The sequence below is a fragment of the Taudactylus pleione genome, unplaced genomic scaffold (assembly GCF_031769625.1).
Source record: "Taudactylus pleione unplaced genomic scaffold, aTauple2 ptg000010l, whole genome shotgun sequence".
Taxonomy (NCBI): domain Eukaryota; kingdom Metazoa; phylum Chordata; class Amphibia; order Anura; family Myobatrachidae; genus Taudactylus; species Taudactylus pleione.
The window spans coordinates 13,201,507-13,221,438 of NW_028284413.1; the positions used below are offsets into that span (position 1 = coordinate 13,201,507).

Genomic DNA, 19,932 nt, shown 5'->3' on the forward strand with positions numbered 1-19,932 from the left:
ATATTTGTAGCGTGTATGCCCAGCTTAAGCAGTGTCTGTCCTAATTTAATGTGACATCTTATTTATTTTAATTGTGTTTGGTTCTTTGTAAGCAATAAAGGTATCTTTACTTTCCATAGTAGTCAATAATATTTTTATGCGGGTTCTATATATATATTTATTATTTCTCATTCGTACTGCCAAAAATGCTAATTTATAAAAAATGCTGAAACGTCGCTTCCATGCTCAAAATCACTCCTGGAGTATTTGAAATCTCACTGCATTGGAAATTCAACGTTTTGTTTTATCAAGCAGCCATTTAAAGTTTATAACTTTTGCTTTCTGCACATGTAACTAACCACGTCTGCACATGTATGTTCAAAAACGGTAATACATATAGGAAACATTAGAGTTTTAAGTACACTGATGGTAGTTTCTGTAACATACTAAAACTAGATTGCAGGTCCAGAGCCCTGATTTAATTACTATAACGCCGCCAGCACTGTCTCCTACAGAACATGATTATTTCTAACATGTTGTATCCTCAAGCCTGTGCTAAACAGGATTCCTTAACTGCTAGCACAGGACAAGACTGTGGGACCCATGGAACCATGCTGTGAGCTGTGTATGAAACTGGAACTAGAATGTAGGACTCGGAGAGTGCCACCAAAACAAATATTATATAAAACCATTGTCACTGGTAACTTTGCACAGCCGCGACACATGGTAATGAAAACCAATACAGGTCTAATAACAACAGGAATAGTGGCCGCCACGTTACCCTGGGTAAACTCCCGCCGTGGTGCGCATATAGTATACGGCTACGTATATTTATAGGTACAGCGCGGCAGTTACTACTACATGCATGTACGGAATGATATCCGGCCATCTTATCCGTAGTGAGATGAGAGAACCACATGGTAAATGCACCCAAAATGGCCACAACACTCTCCGTGTTCTGGTCGCTGATTGGCCGATGCAGACAGCGCTCTCCCTTTGGCTGGTGGTGTAAGCTCTACAGCAGCCCCCTGCCTGTGATTGGTGGGCCTCCCGCACAGGCTCAGAGCGTCAGGGAGAGTGCGGGGCGGGGACTCGCCATCTTGTCGGCTGTGGATTGGTCAGTGGGCGGCACGTGATGCATAGTCTTTATTAGCGCCTTCTCTAGAGCCCCGCGACCAGTCGGTTTTGTGTCACAGCCATCTCGTGTCCTCCAGAGCAGCGCACAGACACGTGACCTTTCCATCCTCGGGAACACACCGCAGACATGGTGAAACTAGCTAAGGTAACACGCATGCGGGGATTATGCGGACTAATATCCTACCATTTTTTTTAAATTTCCGGCTAATAACAAAACGCTGCATTTTCGTATTGTTATCTGTATAAACAATGCATACTCGGTTCATTTCAGTGAATGAGGTAACGGCGCCGCGAAGACGCCGTGGCCTGTGCTGTGCCGGTAGACGGGGAGCTGTTGCTGCGCATGCGTCTTACAGTGGTGTGCAGCGCGCGCGATGAACGGCGGTGACGTCACCGGGCCCCGTGGCTCATCTCCGTTCTCTTGCGTGGGAGCGGTAATTGCGGGGTTAATACTCCTCGCTCTGTCCGGGAAATCGCGCACGGTAGCGAATTGTGTGTTTGTGGGTGGGCGGGATTCACAATCGGGCTTGTGTGTAAGGCCTTTCTTAGCATTGTGGCTGGGTCTCTGGAAGGTGGCGGGTCCTGCGAAAACCACTTCCATCCCCATCTTGCATAGTTCCCCCGTGGGGTTGAATTGCCTTGCCGGCGCCATTTTGATTTCCCGCGAGCCGAGTCCCTTGAGAGCACGTCCCCCACGGCCTAACTTCCGCCCCCCCCCCCCTTCTCCCCATCCAAACCCGCGTGTTTGCTGCACGTGTCTGTGGAACGGATCGGGTTCTCCACGTGGCCGCACATGTACGTTCAGCTGAGGTGGCCGGTGCTGAGCATATGCCGCGTTAGGACACGTGTTGGAATCGTGCTAAGTTGGCCCCGGTTAGTACTTTCAGAGCGCTCTCTCCGACCGGGCCTGTGGGAGTTACTGAGTTATGTTGCTATTAGTTTAGGTTACGCCTGGGCACCTTACCACGTGTGCCAAGCAGTGGGCAGGCCTATTTCTGGACACTTGCAGACCCCTATAGAAAAGTAATTGTAAGACACGATACTGGACTCTGAATTATTAGAAACAAAAAGTTACTTTTGTTCTTTCTTTCTAGTTCAACCATTTCGTAGCTTCTAAATATTTGTTTTTTTTGCATTTATACAGGGAGCAAAAATGCAAGGTAAACCCAAGAAAGCCGCACCTCCAAAAGAGGTGGAAGACAGTGAGGAGGATGAAGAAATGGAGGAAGAAGAAAGCAGTGAAGAGGAGGTAATGCAGCATGTCATCTGGTTACTTAAAACACAAATTGCCATGATAACTTCACTAAAGTGTGCATATGAAATAAACAGATGTGGTATCAAAGAACATTAGTCTTGGTTTCAAATTGAGTGACCACTACTTAAATATCATGACAAAAGAACAGTGGATTGAAAACAATGCAAATGTCAGGAAGATTGGCATGTTTCATATTTTTTCCCACTCTGCTTTATTGATAAAACCATTGTGTACCTTATAAATTGTAACCACTTTTCTGATTCCTATGGTTAGAAAAATAAAGTGACTAATGCAATATAACGATAGCCTTGTATAGTGTTGAGGCCTCTTGATGCACTAGGTGTTGTAGAGGATAGTATTGTGATTTTCACTTGTGTTTGAAGCTTTTATTATAAATTTCTTATGCTGGCCATACACTGCCAGATAAAATGCCTGTCAGACCAACAGATATTTTATCTGGCAGCCTGACACCCTGCGGATATCTTGGCCCAAGTCCCCAAAATCTGCCCTCTGCTCCTCTGGAAGAAACCTTTCCCCATTGCTTCCCTGTGAAGGAAGAGGGGAAATGTCTGCTGGTTGCGGTTGGGCATACACTGCCCGATGCGGCTGACCTATAACTTGCAAAATATTGCAGTCTGGAGTGCCCAATCAATATTTTAACATTGGTTGGCCACACAGTTCAATTATCGGGGCGATACACCAAGGGCCAATTCAGTTCCACAGAACAGTTATGAATGCACTTTATGGGGGGAAAAAAAGCAATAGATATTTTTTTTTTTTGTGGAGAGTAATGGCACCAGTCAGAGATGCATTGTTGCTCTGTTTAGGAGAGTGCCCTTGGCACCCAGATTTTTGCACTCACCCTTCTGAGACGGTGAGTTGAATTCTGTGAAAAGTCTTGAGTTTTAGGCACCCAAGCCAGGACTTTGCATGGGTTTAGCCGCTTGTACGCATCTAAACCCAGTGTACGATAAGTAATAGGTGTTCGCTGCAGTTGTGTTCATTAGAATAAGCAATTGATTATCTCCCGTCGGGCGTCCTTTCAGATGCAATAAAACGATTTGCCATCCTTAATAACCTATCTGCTAATTTCTCCTTTATTACTTAGGAAAGGTCACAAAAACGAGGCGAAATTGGCTGCACAAATTACTACCCATTACAATAGACAGAATTAAAATCTTCCCTTAGTGGTGTGTACATTTACTCTTTTGCCTGCTAGGGCTGACCCCCCCCCCCATGGGAGTAATGTACACTTTTAGAGATACTCTTATTGTATTGCACCAAAAAGTAGCATTTTCAAGAGTGATGAAAAGGGGATGCATCAGACATGCCCCTTTGTCCTTGACATGCCCCTTTTGGGCACGTGCACAGATGTGCCCTTTCTCTAGGTCCGGCGTCCTGACCAGCGCCGGACCTAGAGTGAACACTATAAGGTAACCTTATTCCTATCATAAAATCTGTAATTGTCTGAGGTTTTGGTCTCTGCGCCCCCCAATGTCATAAGGGGTCCAATACACCTAACAAATGACTGCGCGATCTGAAATGCTGATCGGCAGCAATCGATGTTCTGTGATTAGTGAAATTATCCATGTTAAATTTCACCGATTTGATTGTGATCTGTAAAATCAAACATGTTCGATTTCACCAATGTCTGGATCTCAGGAATGCTACAAACTGTCGCTGGTGTATAGGGGCCATTGCTCTATGGAATTAACTTTTCCTTTAGAATATCGGTTCCTGTGCATGCCATTCTTTGTTTGATCTGTCTGCCGTAATAAGAAACGGAATACTGATTATTTTTTTTTATAAAACTTGCCAGGCTATGCCTGACTAAAACGATCTAGTTTTTATCTCAATGCTGACTGAATCATACAGTTGGTTTTTGAATTTTTAAAACCTCTGTTTTTCTAAAAGTCTGTTGCTAACACTGGGGTAAAACTTGTCAAGTTACTATCCTGTTAACATTAAAAGCAGTCCGTTGTTACGCAAAATGTGGCTTTCCCTTTAGATTGTCCTGTCTGCACCATAGGTGGTAATGCAGTTCTGTGCATGTATGCTTCATTTTGGTAGACAGGTGGTCTTGGACCTAATTGGCCTCACTGCAGTGCATGAGCCCAAAGTCAACTGATGCTAGTCTTATGCTGGCCATACACTAGCGCGATTTCGGGCCGATGGCATGATTTTAGACGCCTCGTACAACTTGTGTGGAAATTGTGTAGCATTTAGGTAGGAGTACGATCCGAAGCGCGCTTCTGCTGCTCTATCATGTCTTGTGATCAGACGTACAGCCCATATTATCCGTCGTAATCGTATGCAGATCATGCTGTGCAGTGTTAACTCTAGCTCCGGTGGAAGGCAGGGCGCCGGAGCTAGAGAGGGCACTTGTGTGCGCGCGCCTGAAAAGGGGCTTGTCTATAAGACACATCCCCTTTTTGTTACTTTTGGGGGCGTGCCCGGCACTTAAAGACACGCCGGACAGCCCCCAAGCGCTGCAGACAGGGAGAATATATGCCAGGCGCATGCGCCCGGCGTCTATTCTCCAGCGGTGACCGGGTCACCGCACATTTCTCCACCCGCAGGACACTGCGACACGCGTTGACCGGGTCACCGCAGGACACTGCAACCTGCGGGTGAAGACTGCACCAGCAGGGCGCTTTTTGCCCTCTTTCTGGGGGGCAGGGCACAGCACCTGCTAAAACAGCCTAGTGGGAATGCTAGCTGTGTTTTTGCGCAAGTGATGCATCGTGCGACTGAGTGGCATAATTTAAATCTCTTAAGATCGCATGTTTTTGGTGAGGTGCACAGTCGATCGTATCACGACCAGTCATATAGGGGCGAGTGATCGTACATCAGATCATATGTACATTGTGTCAAAAACACCAAATCGTACTGCTGGGACTGCCAGGGAGCTGCCGGTGGAGTTCAAGGGAAAACGTATGATTAATCGCATTTTATGCTGGTCGTACTAGTGTATGGCCAGCATAACAGACCTGGCTGCTGCACAACTTAATCAACCTGGGTACATTTACCTTTGCTTTGAACTGCATATTCCCTGCTAATGAGGTGATTTCCTGGAAAAATTGGTTGTAACAGTTGGGTCAGACATTAAAATTTGGGTATAAGTTATTTCAGACACTAGTGATCTATTTTGAACAGTTTACTTCTCACAGAACTTTGAAGTGGTTGACTACTTCTGACTTCTTGTTAATCTGTCCTGTCTACATGTTTCGGGAAGGGAGAGGGGTTATAGTTGTGGTGCTCCACTCGTTAGTGGTAGGTTGGTTTGAGGGAAAAAAGCTTGGCGCTCTACAATCCGCAATTAAAATGTGGTTGTAATGATATTTTTTCCTAAACCTGCATTGCAGATTTAGGATACATCACAGGGTTGTATAAAGAATCGCATGCAGGGACAGCTTGTGAATCCACTTCTCACTATTTTTTCACAAGTGTGCCCATGTGCCAGCTAGCACTACCTTCCTTGCCCCTCAGCTTACTTGTCCAGTCAGCTGGTCTATAAACTGAGATGCTGGTTTACAGCAGAGCTGAGGAGTGAACTCACCGGTCCCTAGATGTAGGTAAGGGTTTGTTTTTAAACTTCTTTTTTTGTTTTTTTACATTAAGTTGCAAAAGCGGGGGGGAAACACTGCATGACGCCAGCTCCAGATGGCATTGTTTTTGCAGGGTTCCCCATGGTATATTTCATAACTCCTTAGTACATATCAAGCAGATCGCATTTCCCATTCCAGTATGGGAGATGCGATCTGCTTGAAATAATCAAATTAATGGGCTTGGATTAGTTTTTCATGAAATCTGGTCCAAAAGCCCTTTAATACTTTCAGTGAAACGAAAATAACTTGGTGTGATTTTAGTAAAAAAAAATTGCTAAATGGGGCCATTAATTTTGACAAATGTTAAGTCATTACTTTCAGTGTTCAACTTGGTGTGATAAGGCCACTTTTTGAGCAGGGGAAACTGTCCCTTTTAGGGGTTCTTGGTAAAGTCATTAGCTAGTAATATGGTATGGCGATAAATGTTCTGCAAAAGTTTAAAAATAGCCCTAATTTCACTGTTGAATTAGCATTTATTCAAAGCACACAATGTAATTTTAATGAAAATGAGGATTGTTTAGTAGTACCTTTTTTTTTTTTTTTTTTATGCCTTCCACAGTTAGAGGTTCCTCCAAAGAAAACACCAGCCAAGAAAGCAGCCACTCCAGCTAAAGCAACACCAGGGAAGAAAGCAGCCACTCCAGCTAAGCCTGCAGTCACCCCAGGAAAGAAGGGAGCTACTCCAGCTGGAGCAAAGAATGGTAAACGGGCAAAGAAGCAGGACAGTGAAGATGAAGAGTCTGGTATGTTGAGATTGGGCTCAGTGTAGTTTAGTGTTGTACAAGAGGATCTTCATGGTATTCCTAGTCCATAGTTGCAAGTCGCAAAGACCCCCTTTACCATTTCTTTCCTGATAATTGGGCATATTGTTTCTGATTATTAAGGGCATAAGATGTCTTTAGAGCAATTTAGATAAGCGTTAAACAGCTAATCTTACGTTATGCTTTGTCTGTAATTTGTATAAATGCAAATTTCTCAGTGAATTCCACAAGGAAGGCTGGTGAGTGGCATTGCTCATAGGCATTAGTTGATCTGGTAACAGGTAGTGGTGGTGAAGCGTTCTTGCTAAATGTATACATTTTTTTTTCTCTCCTCCTGTAGATGAAGAATCTGAAGAAGAGCAAAAGCCGGTTGCCAAGAAGCCAGCTGCCAAAAAACCTATAGCTAAAAATGAGGAGTCGGAGGAGGAGGATGAGGATGATGAAGATGGTACGTTTAATCTTCAGTGTGGGAATTTTAAAATGGAACAAAACTGACATGGTGTTGGCACAGATGATGATTATTTTGGGACTTAATCCTGAATAACCCATGATGATAGCTTCAACTGATGTGCTGTAAATAGATCTATACAGTTTGTCAATAGTCTTGCTAGTTGAAGATCTGTTTTCAAAATGAGCTGTATACTTAACATATATTTTTGGCCTTACTGATTGTAACATTAAAACCTTGTTAGATGAGTCTGAAGAGGAGGAAGAACCTGCTGCCAAGAAACCAGCTGCCAAGAAACCTGTAGCGAAAAAAGAAGAGTCTGAGGATGAGGAAGGTGAGCATTATCTGTATAGTGTATGTGAAATTCCACAATGCTTGTACAAGGATAGTTTTATTTTTTGTTACTTAATGAAAAGTCATAAATTTGACCCATCTGAAGTTCCTCCCTTCTAAATGTGAGGAGCTCTGTGGTTAGTGTTGGTTTTAACTTGCGGGGCTATGAGCATGGTTCTGACCAAAGTCCTATGGATGTTCCCTGCTTTAGTTTCATTGCCCTCACTCCAATAAAGCTTTAGGGAATTTAGACTGTAAATTCCAATTGGCTATGGACAGATTTTAATGATTACATAGAACATCAACTGAGTATGCCTAAGATGACTGTCTCATTCTAATTTAAAAATTGTCATCCGGATGTTGTATAACTGGTACTTCAGTCACATGCACAGTGGCCATCCGGCATGGCAAGCTAAATTAAAAGACTACCAAATCTCAACTGTTTTTGTAAATGTTGCCAGGCTTGTCAATTAAACCTACTGTTGGACCTTTTTTGGGACAGTGATTTAAGCTACTGTAATGTCATAGTCCAGCTTTGCACCTAGCTATACCTGCTTTAAACAAAAAAAATTTTGAACACAATCTAGACTCTGAAGATGAGGACGAAGCAATGGAAGTAGCACTACCTCTAGCTAAAGGAAAGAAAGCTGTTCCTGTTAAAAAGGCTGAATCTGACGAGGATGATGACGAGGAGGAGGATGATGATGATGAAGAGGAGGATGATGATGACGAGGAGGATGACGAAGATGAAGAAAGTAAGTAGTATAGCATATAATTATACATATACATCCACTAATCTAGTACCCTAGATTTTATCTGAAGTCTCTTCTGCCAGCATTTTTTATTTGACATCTTAATATGTGCGCTGTGTATGGACCTGATCGTCAGAGTGGGCTTGCACTATTCTAGATTGGCAGCTGTGCTTTCCTCACCACCGAGACCACATGGCCCTGCGCACAATTATGTTCTCTACTTGCGGGCGCAATGATAAATAGTATATACAAACTCCTTCATAGAGTAGTGAATATTTTGGCAAAATCTGTTCATTAGTTTTTCTAATTTTCAGAATTAGTCTGCTTTGGGCTATTTAATCTAGGTACACTATACATTTTACAATTGCATAATTTTGTTTTCTATGCATCTGTACATGTAAATACAATTCTATCTAATCTATAAGTGTGTATGCACTCCCGCTAACTTTCTTTTTTTTTTTTTGTCCACTCCAGAGACTAAGGATTCTGCAAAACGCAAAAAAGACATGCCCAAAAATAAAGGTGCTCCTGAAGCAAAGAAACCGCGAAGTGAAGGTATGGGAAAACTCTTATGTACTTGATCGATCACAACAATATTTTGGTGTGATGCTATTCAACATTGCAGTGAATTGAATCGGGAATAAGTTCCCAGAGCTATTGGCCACTACGCTTAAAATGCCCATCTGATACCCCAACAGCATTAGACCTCTCCACATTCCCCTTAAATGCATGTTGAATGCTTTCATGATCCTACATGAGATGACTTGTCTGTACACCAAACCCATAGTAAATAAGGCATTCAGTAGTAATAAGCATATTCATCAAATTAAATGTGCAGTAGATCACACCTCCATTTTTGGAGGTTGTACGTTAATGAGTACTAACAAGATGTATGTACAGGGAGCCACGGCAGATATTCAAGATATCTGCTGTAATCCCCTAGTCTTCAAGTTAAAGCAGACAGGGTGCCCATCAGAAAAAGTTGAGTGCACGACAGAGGGGTGCAGTCACTCAAATGGGGATGTATCCTTGCTCCCCATTTTCATCACTGTAGGGGCGTATACCGCACTCATGTAGATGATGGGCTGCACCAAGCTCTCCCTGCAGTGTGAATAGATGCTGTGCCATGCCTGACACTGCGGTCCATGGGTGGGGGTGGCTGTTTTAGTTTTCCACTCTAGTGTCCCTTATGCTTGTTAAACCACAGTAGTGCCACTTAGACATTATATGCCATGCAGTTGTAGTGCCCCTTACACATGCTCGGAGATGGCAGATCCCATAGCCCCCCCCCCTGTACAACCCCCCACACAGTACAATATGGCAGGGACCCCCAGTGTTCTCCCCAGGCTGTTTTTTTGCAGGAACAGCTCCCAGCAAGAAACTGCTACCGCCTGGCAATTCCCTCTGCTCCAATGCACTGCGTACCCTGTTGCCCGGTCACCCTCAATTTGTCCTTGTTGACACAGATGCTAGATGTGACGCCGAGCTGTGCCGACGGCTCATGTTCCCATTTGAGGCTCAGTCCATCTGGCATCTGTCTGCCGGCAATAAGAACACGTTAGGCAGGGTTCTGGGCGACTGGACGCGGTGCATTGGGGCAGGGGGGTGGGGGAGAGTGCCGGGCAGTAGGTTGTATGGGTATGCGGCACTTTGGGGTAGAGGAGTGCCAGGTGGTGCAACTCTGGCTTGTCAGAGTACAGGGTGGTGTCATGCTGGAGGGCAGAGATCCCTCCCCACCTATATAAAAGCAAGGGTGCACTGTTTGGGTGGGTACAGTCACCTGAACAGAGTAGAACTGCGTCCACTGTCTGTGAAGGAGCTTTAAAAAAAAATAATAATAATCTGGACAGTATCTGGGAGCTGTATAAAAAAATTATTTGCGGACAGTATCTGTGGGGGCACTATCAGGGAGCTGTATAAAAAATAAATTCTGTGGTGCCAGCATTAAATAACATGATGCTGATTTCACTAGAGGGACCAGATACTACAGACTTAGGGGAGAATTAATATATAAAATGTTTCATGTTGAAATCATAAGGTCAGGGTTTAAAACATTTTATCGCCAAGGCCCCCACCCGGCTACTTCTTGATGCCACCTGGCTGGAAAAATTTCTGTGGAGAACTCTGGATCCTCCTGTATAGCTCCCCTTCCCACAGTACATATGGCAGGGACATCACTGTAAAATGTGTGTATATATAAAATCTATCAAACAGCATCGAGGGAGATGGTTACCACCATGAGGACTATCCCGCATGCTGCCAACTTGGGCCCACAGCACAAACTACACAATGACACAGAGGACTCAAGAGTAGCTCTGTGTCTACAGTCTCATTCGAAACTGGCGCTAGTCAATCGGACCGCAGATCGGCAGCCGCTGATTGCCTGCCGGTCAGAACTGTGATTGGCTCACGACCAGAGTCTATTTGTATGACAGCGCCCTCAATGGCTGCAGTCATTGCGGCTGTCGGAATGGCTGCGCCGATGCAACACAGCGTGTACTGAGGGACCAAGGCATTTTATAGAAGTGGTTCCCCGGTCGTTAATACCGGGTAAAATACGTGCTTTTAGAGGGTTTGCGATACCTCTCATGCTCAGGTCTACAAAATCTCTCAACGTGCCTAGATATGCTAATCTTGCTCTAAATGTTCTCCTGCTTAATATCAGGACAGTCTGGTTTGTGGGTTGGTCAGAAAGTAATTTACAACTGTTGAGAATTTTTTTGTAATGTTTCCATTTACTAGGTTTATCAGTTTATGTTGCAAATTTGAATTCCGCTAAGGACTTTGATGAACTAAAAGATGCCCTGAGGGAGGTTTTTACGAAAAAGAGTTTGACTGTCCAGGATGTCCGGATTGGGTCAACAAGGTGAGTGTTTTGATCATGAGCAAAACTCAAACTGTAAGAGACTGCCACCCTGACTTGCCCCATCTTTATACCATAGGAAATTCGGCTATGTGGAATTCTCTACTGCAGAAGAGGTGGAGAAAGCACTTAAAATGTCTGGGAAGAAGGTTCTTGGGTTTGAGGTTAAAGTGGAAAAGGCAAATTCCACAGACAAGAATAAAGCGGCTGAGAATAAGAAAGGTATTTCACTCTTATCATGGAATGTTGGTTAGAAACTGGTAAAGCATTAACTTACCATATCATATGCTGATGTTGCTTGTTCTGACATTAGAGGTGCTTTGTCAGAAATGGCTGGATTTCACTAAACCCAGAATTTTATTAATGAAACACCAGTGATGCAGTTTTCTGCCTGATATAAAGATCCTACTGTAATGCATGGGGGCTAGAGATGCCTAGAACATTGCCTTCTCTGTGACCATCATCTGAGCACCCCCATTAAAGAACGTTTCTGCATATAACTGAAGCAAATATTGGCAATACTAGCTGGTTCATGGTTTAGAATGTCCTGTGAACTCATTTATGCTTTTATTACATGACCTTTTTGATTTAACGATAAATTTTTTGATTTTTCCAGAGAGGGATGCAAGGACTCTCTTTGTAAAGAATTTCCCATATAGTACAACTGTTGAGGAATTGCAGGAGGTCTTTGAAAATGCCAAAGAAATTCGTATTCCTACAGGACTTGATGGATCCAGTAAAGGGTAGGTTGCTGATGTTCTATTCTTTGTATCTGTAGTCCGCATCTGGCTAGTAAACAGGTAGTGCCTTTCAGATACCCTGTTAATATATTTTGTCCATAAGGTCCTAAAAAAAAAAACCCCTCATGTAGAGTGGTTCTTATTCTGCCATCTAAATCAATTGTCTAGCCCTACTTTGTAGTTTATCAGGTACATGAATGGGTACCATGCTTTAGTATATGGACAAATAACAGGTTCTCTTAAAGTGACTTGCTACTTGAATGTTCCCACTTTTTTTTTTTTTAATTCTGATCACTCATTCCCTGCTAGAAAGGAGGGAGTATTAGGCAATACACTACTGTGTTGAAATGTGTCCTGGATGGAAGTCTTCTGGAAAGAAGTAGTTAGATTAAACTAATTGAATTCCAGTGATGCAGTCATTTCATTGTGAAAAGCTGTTGCATTCACACTTCAAAGTTTTCTCACACCTATGTTCTACTCTAGGATTGCATATGTGGAATTCAGCACTGAAGCAGATGCAGATAAGGCTATGGAAGAAAAACAAGGTGCTGAAGTTGAAGGCCGTGCTATCTTCATAGACTACACTGGAGAGAAGAGTCAGAGTGCTGGAGGGAAAAGACCACCACCAGGTTAGTAACTAGTTTTTGGTGTGTATAGATATTTATAGATCGATCAATCCATGGTATAGATATTTAACCGGTCCGACTGCGTTGGGCACAATAGCCAGGTGAGCTTTCCCTGACACTTGCATCGCATGTGATGCTGGTGTTCTATTACCACTAGTTGGTTAAATGTACTGTCACCAGGGGGGTTTGGGGCGTGAGACACCACTTGAAGATTTTATTGGGGAAAGACTGCAGAAACATTTTTTAAAAATTTTCTTAAACTAAAAAAAAAACTGAGTTTTCTGAGCTAAATAGTAGTGATTAATGGATGTGCACTGTTGGTTTATGTTCCAATATTCGCTCTCCTCTACATCTATTGAGCCCAAAAGAATGAGATAATGGCCTTTTGGCTTCAGTGTAAAATTTAGTCCTTGGTCCTGAGATTTAAATAATTCTTGAAGTTTCAACTTTGAATTCGAAGACTTCAAGTGGTCAGCACTAACTTGCTAGTCTTGGTAAGGGGTGTGAAGTTGTCGGCTGGAAATTAGTAGTTTAATCTGAGTAATTTTGCTGAAATATTTAATTAGTCCAGTTCTGATCCAGCTATCCTTTAAGTAAGAACCTAATTCTAACTTTTCCATTTTGTTTTTTAGGTGAAGCCAAGATTCTTGTTGTTAACAATCTGTCATACAGTGCTACAGAGGATAGTTTGCAGGAAGTTTTTGAAAAGGCAACATCCATTAGAATACCACAAAACAACCAGGGTCGGCCAAAAGGGTAAGTGTGGGCAAATGGCTACTTGATGCATCCACAACAGTGGTATTGTCCTTTTGATTGAAGCCTCTTAAAAAAAATCCTTTAATTTTGAAAGATAGCCAGTGGGAGAATGTTTCATTGTGCTGCAGAGCAATTTTTCTCCTTGGTGGGGGGTTGAGGGTTGCCAAACTAAGGCTAGATCAGACAAAACTACACCACATAAGAACAATGTTAATTTGAATCTGGTGAGGCATGTCTATTCCTCACCTCTAGAGGCAGGACATCATAAAGAATTGCTTACAGAAACCGTGAAACTAGAGTTTCTCTTTTGGATGAGTATCAGGTTAAACTTGAGTTTCAAATGGACGCCCAAGTACATATTCGTAAACTTGTATATTTACATAGTTCATGTTTTAAATAACATGAACAGATTTGGTAGTTCAAACAAAAGAATTATAAATATATGTAGACAATAAAGCATGTGCACGAAGTATTGTGGGATGAAGAGTAAAAAAGATGGATGTTTGGAATGTTTTAAAAAAAACCTTTTTCCCAACTATATGCATTTTGTTTACAGGTTTGCCTTTGTAGAATTCACTTCTGTGGAAGAAGCAAAGGAGGCATTAGAATCTTGTAATAACACAGAGGTTGAGGGCAGGACAATACGGCTCGAGTACTGTCAGGGAGGTGGCCCTCAAAGTGGTGGAGGAAGAGGTATGGCTTTTCTGATTTACAGTGTATAGAGGAGTCTTCATGCTGGAAATGATGATGGATATATCTGAGAATTTCTGATGAGACACAGTTTCTCTGGATAGTCAAGTACTGATCCAGCTTATTTTATTTGACTTGCTAAGCTTTTACCATAAATGCTGATTATATATTTAACAAACGCATTTTTGTGCTTTAATGATAAACCGATTTTCTGTTTTGTTAGGCTCGGCTCAAACAAAAACCCTTTTTGTCAGAGGTCTTTCTGAAGACACCACAGAGGAAACCTTGAAGGAAGCATTTGATGGCTCACTAAATGCCAGAATAGTCACAGATCGGGACACTGGAGCATCTAAAGGGTAAGTCCTGCAGGAGTTTTCTTACAATTCAGGCTAATCTTTATGTATGCATTGATTGTAGCATATTGACTATATGTGGGACTCTTCTATAGCTTCTCATTGAGCACTGTCCAGCTAAAGTCCAGTAGCTGTAGATGGATTCGCACGAGAAGAATATGAAATGCACATTTGGCTTATGTTTGGTCCTCAAGTGAAGGTCTAAACTGCTAAAATGCAACATTCTAATAAACAAATTAAAGATTGCAATGTACCAAGTACTTTACCATTCTCTGATAAGGCGCTTAATGTGTGCACTTTCTTTTTCCTCCAGGTTTGGGTTTGTAGATTTCTCTTCAGCTGAAGATGCTAAAGCTGCAAAGGAAGCAATGGAGGATGGGGAAATAGATGGAAGCAAAGTTACTTTGGACTTTGCAAAGCCTAAGGGTGAAGGACAGCGTGGTGGCCGTGGAGGATTTGGTGGCAGAGGTGGTGGCCGTGGAGGATTTGGCGGCAGGGGTGGTGGCCGTGGAGGATTTGGCGGCAGGGGTGGTGGCCGCGGAGGATTTGGCGGCAGAGGTGGTGGTCGCGGAGGAGGATTTGGAGGTAAACTTTTGAGGCTTGAAATGCGTTAAAGGAGTTTTGGTAAAATGTTCAGACTGAATTGGTACATATTTCTTATGAAGGCTTTTCTTTTTTACTTTAAGGTAGAGGAGGTGGAGGCTTCAGAGGTGGAAAGAAAATAAGGTTTGATGACTGAACCGTTTGATTCCCAAGTCTCCAAACATCAAGCCATCTCCCTTAACTGAATGGACTCTGAGGGCAGGAGGGTGCATTGGGTTCCCTTCTCCCAAACAAGTTTAGCTTTGGCAGAGCCTTCTGTATGGACATTCCAATGTGGAGACGACATACCTATTTCCTGTTAACACCTGGACACCGTCATTTCATGGAAGATGTGTGACTGCTTGACTATCCTTACAGACTTTTTTTTTTAAAGTGTGTGTGAGAAGAGACCTTGTCCTGAACTTGTCAACTTATGTTTTACCCACTGTACAATTTTTTTTCCTACAAATCCTGTAGTATTTTGCTGTAAATGCAGAATGTTAATGGTTTGTGCTTCAGCAGCTTGTCTTCAGATTAAAGGACCTCATCTGGTTACATATTAGTATAATGGTTTCCAAGTAGTCTGATATTATGGTGATGGTTGTCAAGTATGTTTAATCCATTTGATTTTATATGCATAGCATATGTGTTCTTGTGAACTAAAACTTGTGCACAATAGTGGCTTTGTGCAGTTGATCTGTTAAATTTTGTACATGGCTGCAGCTCTGGGTTTTGGTCTTTCTAAAATTGTATTTGTTACCTGATGGGAAAACAGACCAATAGTGTAATAAATGAATCCATGTACAGTAATTAACTGCTAAACCTTATGACCCTTAATACATCCATTGCAAGGAATAGGGTATTGTGGGTTTTCTATTCCCCAGAGAAGGTGCCCTTGTTAAGTGACCCAATAGAGGTATAAATGAATGTCAATATTACAATCTGAGGACACCAATAAATGACTGGCTCCCAATCCCCAGATTGCTATTTATTAATCTTCATTGTCCATAACTTCTAATAGTTTACTGATGGTGTAGTCTTACTAGTGTTATGCTACTTTTATTTCTAGACTGCCCTACCATGCTGCTGCCCATTAAACTCCACTATTAATACATTCTACAAAACTTTTAACATACATTCCATGAAGCAGATAGTTAAAGACAAGATGCTAACAAAGTGGCTTTGTTGCATGTCTCTAGCTCATGTCTGCTCACAGACATTGAGTTGCGTGCAGAAATGAGTTACAGTAATGGCTTTGATGTGCGCAGTGCACATATTGCAGATATGCTCATGTAATATAATTTACTCCTATGTATTTAATTGTTAGAAAAGCTTTAAATGCTGATAATAGACTTGCCACAGGTGTTAAACTCTTTATACCAGTCTTGTAAATTGAGGATATTGAGCGATTTGTGATAAGCGGTCATCTGCAAAGTCCAGACTAAACTAGCATTTTTAGAAGTCTACTGATGCTTTGATTCATATAAAACTTGCTTAACAATTTGCCATGTGGGTAATTTTTAATTTAAATGGTTGTCCAAATTAAACATTTCTTTGTGTAGCATTATCTAAAGACTAATACTGCATACACACGGAACATCTTGAACAACCATAGATATCGTTGATAGATTTCCCTCCAACTTTCTGTAGTGCTGGTCAAACTATTTTGGTTGTACACAGTGATGGCTTCACTGAAATCTTATCGGACCTTTTTTTACAGGCAAATCTTTACAATATTGTCCAAGTTGGCCTTCATGCATGAAAGACCAAGTATATCTATAACGTTCATGCGGGAACGTGCATTGTTGACTGCAAAAAAGTGAACGATAACGACATTAACTATATCTTTCAAATAGCTCGTAAGTCGTACCGTGTGTATGCACCATTTGTTTGTTTTTTGTTTGTTTTTTGCAGTTTGAGCAGTGTCGGACAATTTCATCAATGAAGTTAAGCTGTTCAGCTGCTTACAGGCTTAGTCTGATGTTGGCAGGTAGATATCCTATTGCCATGACATGTTAAAACAACCATTGGTCACTAAATACCCCTTTCACAGAAATAGCAAAAAGGCACCACGCAGTTAAAGCTTTGCTGCTCCCAGGATGCACTTGGGTCCGTCCTCCTCTATACCCTGTCCACAGGCACCTCAGTTTTAGTTGATGTCCGGCCGCAGTCGGGTCACCCTGGGCAGATTTTTTTTTTTTTTTTTTTTTTTTTACGATCTTCAGAGCGGCAGCATAAGACTGTCCATCTGGACGTCCATGCTGCCGCTCCAACAGCCCCGCTGGCGCTGCGACGCCAGTACTTATCTGGGGATCGCAGCGGTACCCCTGAGTCAGTACTAGCGTGGCTCCGGGAGCTCCCACTGACTGCTGTCGGGCACAAGGGGCCAGGTAAGCCGCGTGTAGCGCTGCACACGGGGGGAAAATTGCAGTCTTTCAGCCGCCGGTCTCTGGGGACAGACCGGCGGCGCTAGTAGCGGCGGCGGGCTCCCCCCTCTGGCATACCCCGTGTGACTGCTGGCCACTGGGGTGTAAGTACCGGCGGGGAACCGGCTTCCCTGGGGATTTAGTACTAGCGGGAGGCAGCCTCCCCTCAGCCCAGCGCGCCTTTTCATGTGTGCTGGCGTTGCTGGGCTGTTATCTCCTGGCCACTCCTCAGTGCTCTCTGGCGGCCACCTTCCAGGCAGCATCGCAGAGCTCCCAGGCGGATACAGTGGACAAGTCCCCCTGCGTACCTCTCTCCCTGCAAAGGACAGTGTTCGCAGTGCTATAGCCCTCCCAGACACTGAATCTGGGAGGTTGATTGTAGCTGAAGGTGCAGTGAGTATAACTTCCTGCCTGGTATGTGACTTTTGCTAGTGCTGCGGTCTGTGCTTTTTCTACTTACTGTCAGCTTTTTACCTATCCCTTTCCTTCTCCTACGGTGCGTGGGGGAGGGGTGTTCTTTCTGTGTACCTCACTTATATAGATCTACGTATTTGTGAGGTCCGTCACATACTGCGGTGTGCTACTCAGTACCAGATTGTCGGCTGTTTGGGTTGCATACTTGGTAGTGTGCAGGTGTTATACACCTTACCTCTTTGGTGATACATTTTTTTATTGCAAAAGTTTGTCATGTCTGATGATTAGAATGAGCGCTCTGTGGCTCCTGTGTTTTCCTGCCGACGCTGTTCAGCAGGAGTTGACGGGGCGGATTTGTCTCAGGACGGTCTGTGCGGACGGTGCCAGCTGGTACCTGGTCCCTCTAAACCCCCAGTGGCGCAGGATCCTCTGTGGGCGATGTTTACACAAGTGCTGGCATCGGTCGCGGACCGGTTGGCGGTCCCTTCTAGGGCGTTGCCCCAGCCTACCGTTCCCTGGGCGTGACGCGTCTGGTGCAGTCTCCCGGGTCTCAGACTGTGGGTCCTTATGCGGGATTGCCTGTATACGTGCAATCTCCCGCTGTACCACAGCAGTCGATGGTACAGTTTCAGGGGTATCCTCAAATGGTACCCCCTCCCTGGGTGGATGTCCTCTCCAGCTCTGTTCAGAGCCTGGCGGCTTCATCGGCCTTTCAAACTATGTTGCACAGTGATTTGCCACAAAGGACGTCCAAGCGACCCGTTCCGGCTTCATTGGCGGCACAGTTTACGGACACTGGCGTGTCTTCGGATGACTGGGAGATCCATGAAGGCTCTGACGGATGCTGGGGCCCAGGAGGCGGAGGCTAAGTCCTCCATTAATGTACTGGCATTGGTTAGGGCGGTGCGGGCCATCCTTCATATAGAGGAGGATGCGCTGGCTCCCAGGTCGAAGTACCCTAATTTTAAGGCCAAGGCAGCCTCTATGGTTTTTCCCCTGTCTGACCAGTTAATGGATCATATGGCAGGGACCTGGCAGTTGCCCAGCAAGAGGTTCCAACCGCAGAAACGGTTGGCTTCAAACTATCCTTTTCCTGAGGCTCATTGCAGGAAGTGGGAAACTCTGCCTGCCGTGATTTCCCACGTTACCCGCTTAATTAAAAGCGCTGCGCTGCCTTTGCTGTCGATCTCGTCCCTGAAAGATCCCACGGACAGGAAAGTGGAGACTTGTTTAAAGTCTTATCTACTCTCTCGGGGGCGGTTGCCTGTCCGTCCATGGCCATCTCTTGGGTGGCTAAGGCCATCGAGAGCTGGGCCAACGCTTGGGAGGATACCTTTCCGGAAGATGCTCCGGAGATCCAGAGAGCGTTGATAAGACAAATGAAGGATGCGGCTTCCTACATTGGGGAAGCATCGTTAGATGCAAGCCTGCTGACCTCTCAGGTGTCTGCTGCGTCGGTCCTTGTGGCTGAGGTCTTGGAGAGCTGACGCAGACTCCAAAAAGACTGGAGGCCTTACCTTTTAATGGGGAGTTGCTTTTTGGTCCAGACTTGGACAAAATTGTGGATACTCTGGCGAAGTCTAAATCAGCCTTTCTCCCTTCGGCTTCTGCACCTACCAAGGTACGGAGCTCTGCCTTTTGGGTTCAGGGCAAGGCCAAAGGTCAGTCCTTCCCGAGGCAATCGGTGACCAAGGCCGCTTCTAAGCCCAAGAAGCAGGCCTGGAGTGCCAGGCGCCCATCTTCCAAGCAGGAGGATAAACCTGCCTGATGGGACGGGCCTCCCTCTGGGGGTCCCAGAGTGGGAGGCCGACTTCTATTTGCCCAGTGCTGGCACAATACCACCACGGATGCCTGGGTTCGAGAAGTGGTTTCCCAGGGGTACGCCCTGTCTTTTCGGCACAGACCGCCCCACCAGTTTTTCTGCACGAGTCCTTCTCAGGATACGACCAAGACTTTACAGATTCAGGAAGCTATAGAGTCCTTGCTGAAAGCAGGGGTCATTGTTCCCGTTCCTCAATTATGAGGGACGGGGTACTATTCTTTGTTTCTGGTGCAGAAACCCAATGGTTCTCATCGCCCTATCCTCAACTTGAAGTCTCTGAACAAATTCCTCAGAGTTCCCAAGTTCAGCATGGAAACGTTACGCTCCATCATTCTGGCGATGGAACCGGGGGATTACATGGTGTCCCTGAATATCCAGGACGCCTAC

General features: G+C 44.2%; 1 protein-coding gene and 1 non-coding gene across 4 annotated transcripts; both read left to right on the plus strand.

Annotated features, from left to right (window-relative positions):
* The first annotated feature begins 1,113 nt into the window (after positions 1-1,113).
* NUCLEOLIN (nucleolin multifunctional protein) lies at positions 1,114-15,451 on the plus strand. 3 transcript variants are annotated; one of them, XM_088467518.1, is made up of 16 exons: positions 1,114-1,261; positions 2,261-2,365; positions 6,539-6,680; positions 7,081-7,188; positions 7,433-7,522; positions 8,109-8,276; positions 8,748-8,828; positions 11,016-11,139; positions 11,216-11,358; positions 11,753-11,879; positions 12,360-12,505; positions 13,135-13,258; positions 13,815-13,951; positions 14,172-14,304; positions 14,615-14,886; positions 14,988-15,451. In XM_088467518.1, exons 1-16 carry the CDS (start codon positions 1,244-1,246, stop codon positions 15,038-15,040), a joined length of 1,971 nt encoding a protein of 656 aa, XP_088323644.1. In that variant the 5' UTR covers positions 1,114-1,243; the 3' UTR covers positions 15,041-15,451. The 3 variants fall into 3 exon arrangements, with proteins under 3 accessions (XP_088323644.1, XP_088323633.1, XP_088323639.1); XM_088467507.1 differs by having other exon boundaries at positions 1,116-1,261; positions 6,539-6,722; XM_088467513.1 differs by lacking the exon at positions 1,114-1,261 and adding an exon at positions 1,897-1,989 and having other exon boundaries at positions 6,539-6,722.
* LOC148542707 (small nucleolar RNA SNORD20) lies at positions 13,995-14,068 on the plus strand. The gene has a single exon (XR_015877718.1). It is a non-coding gene; the product is annotated as a small nucleolar RNA SNORD20 (small nucleolar RNA).
* Positions 15,452-19,932: the final 4,481 nt, after the last annotated feature.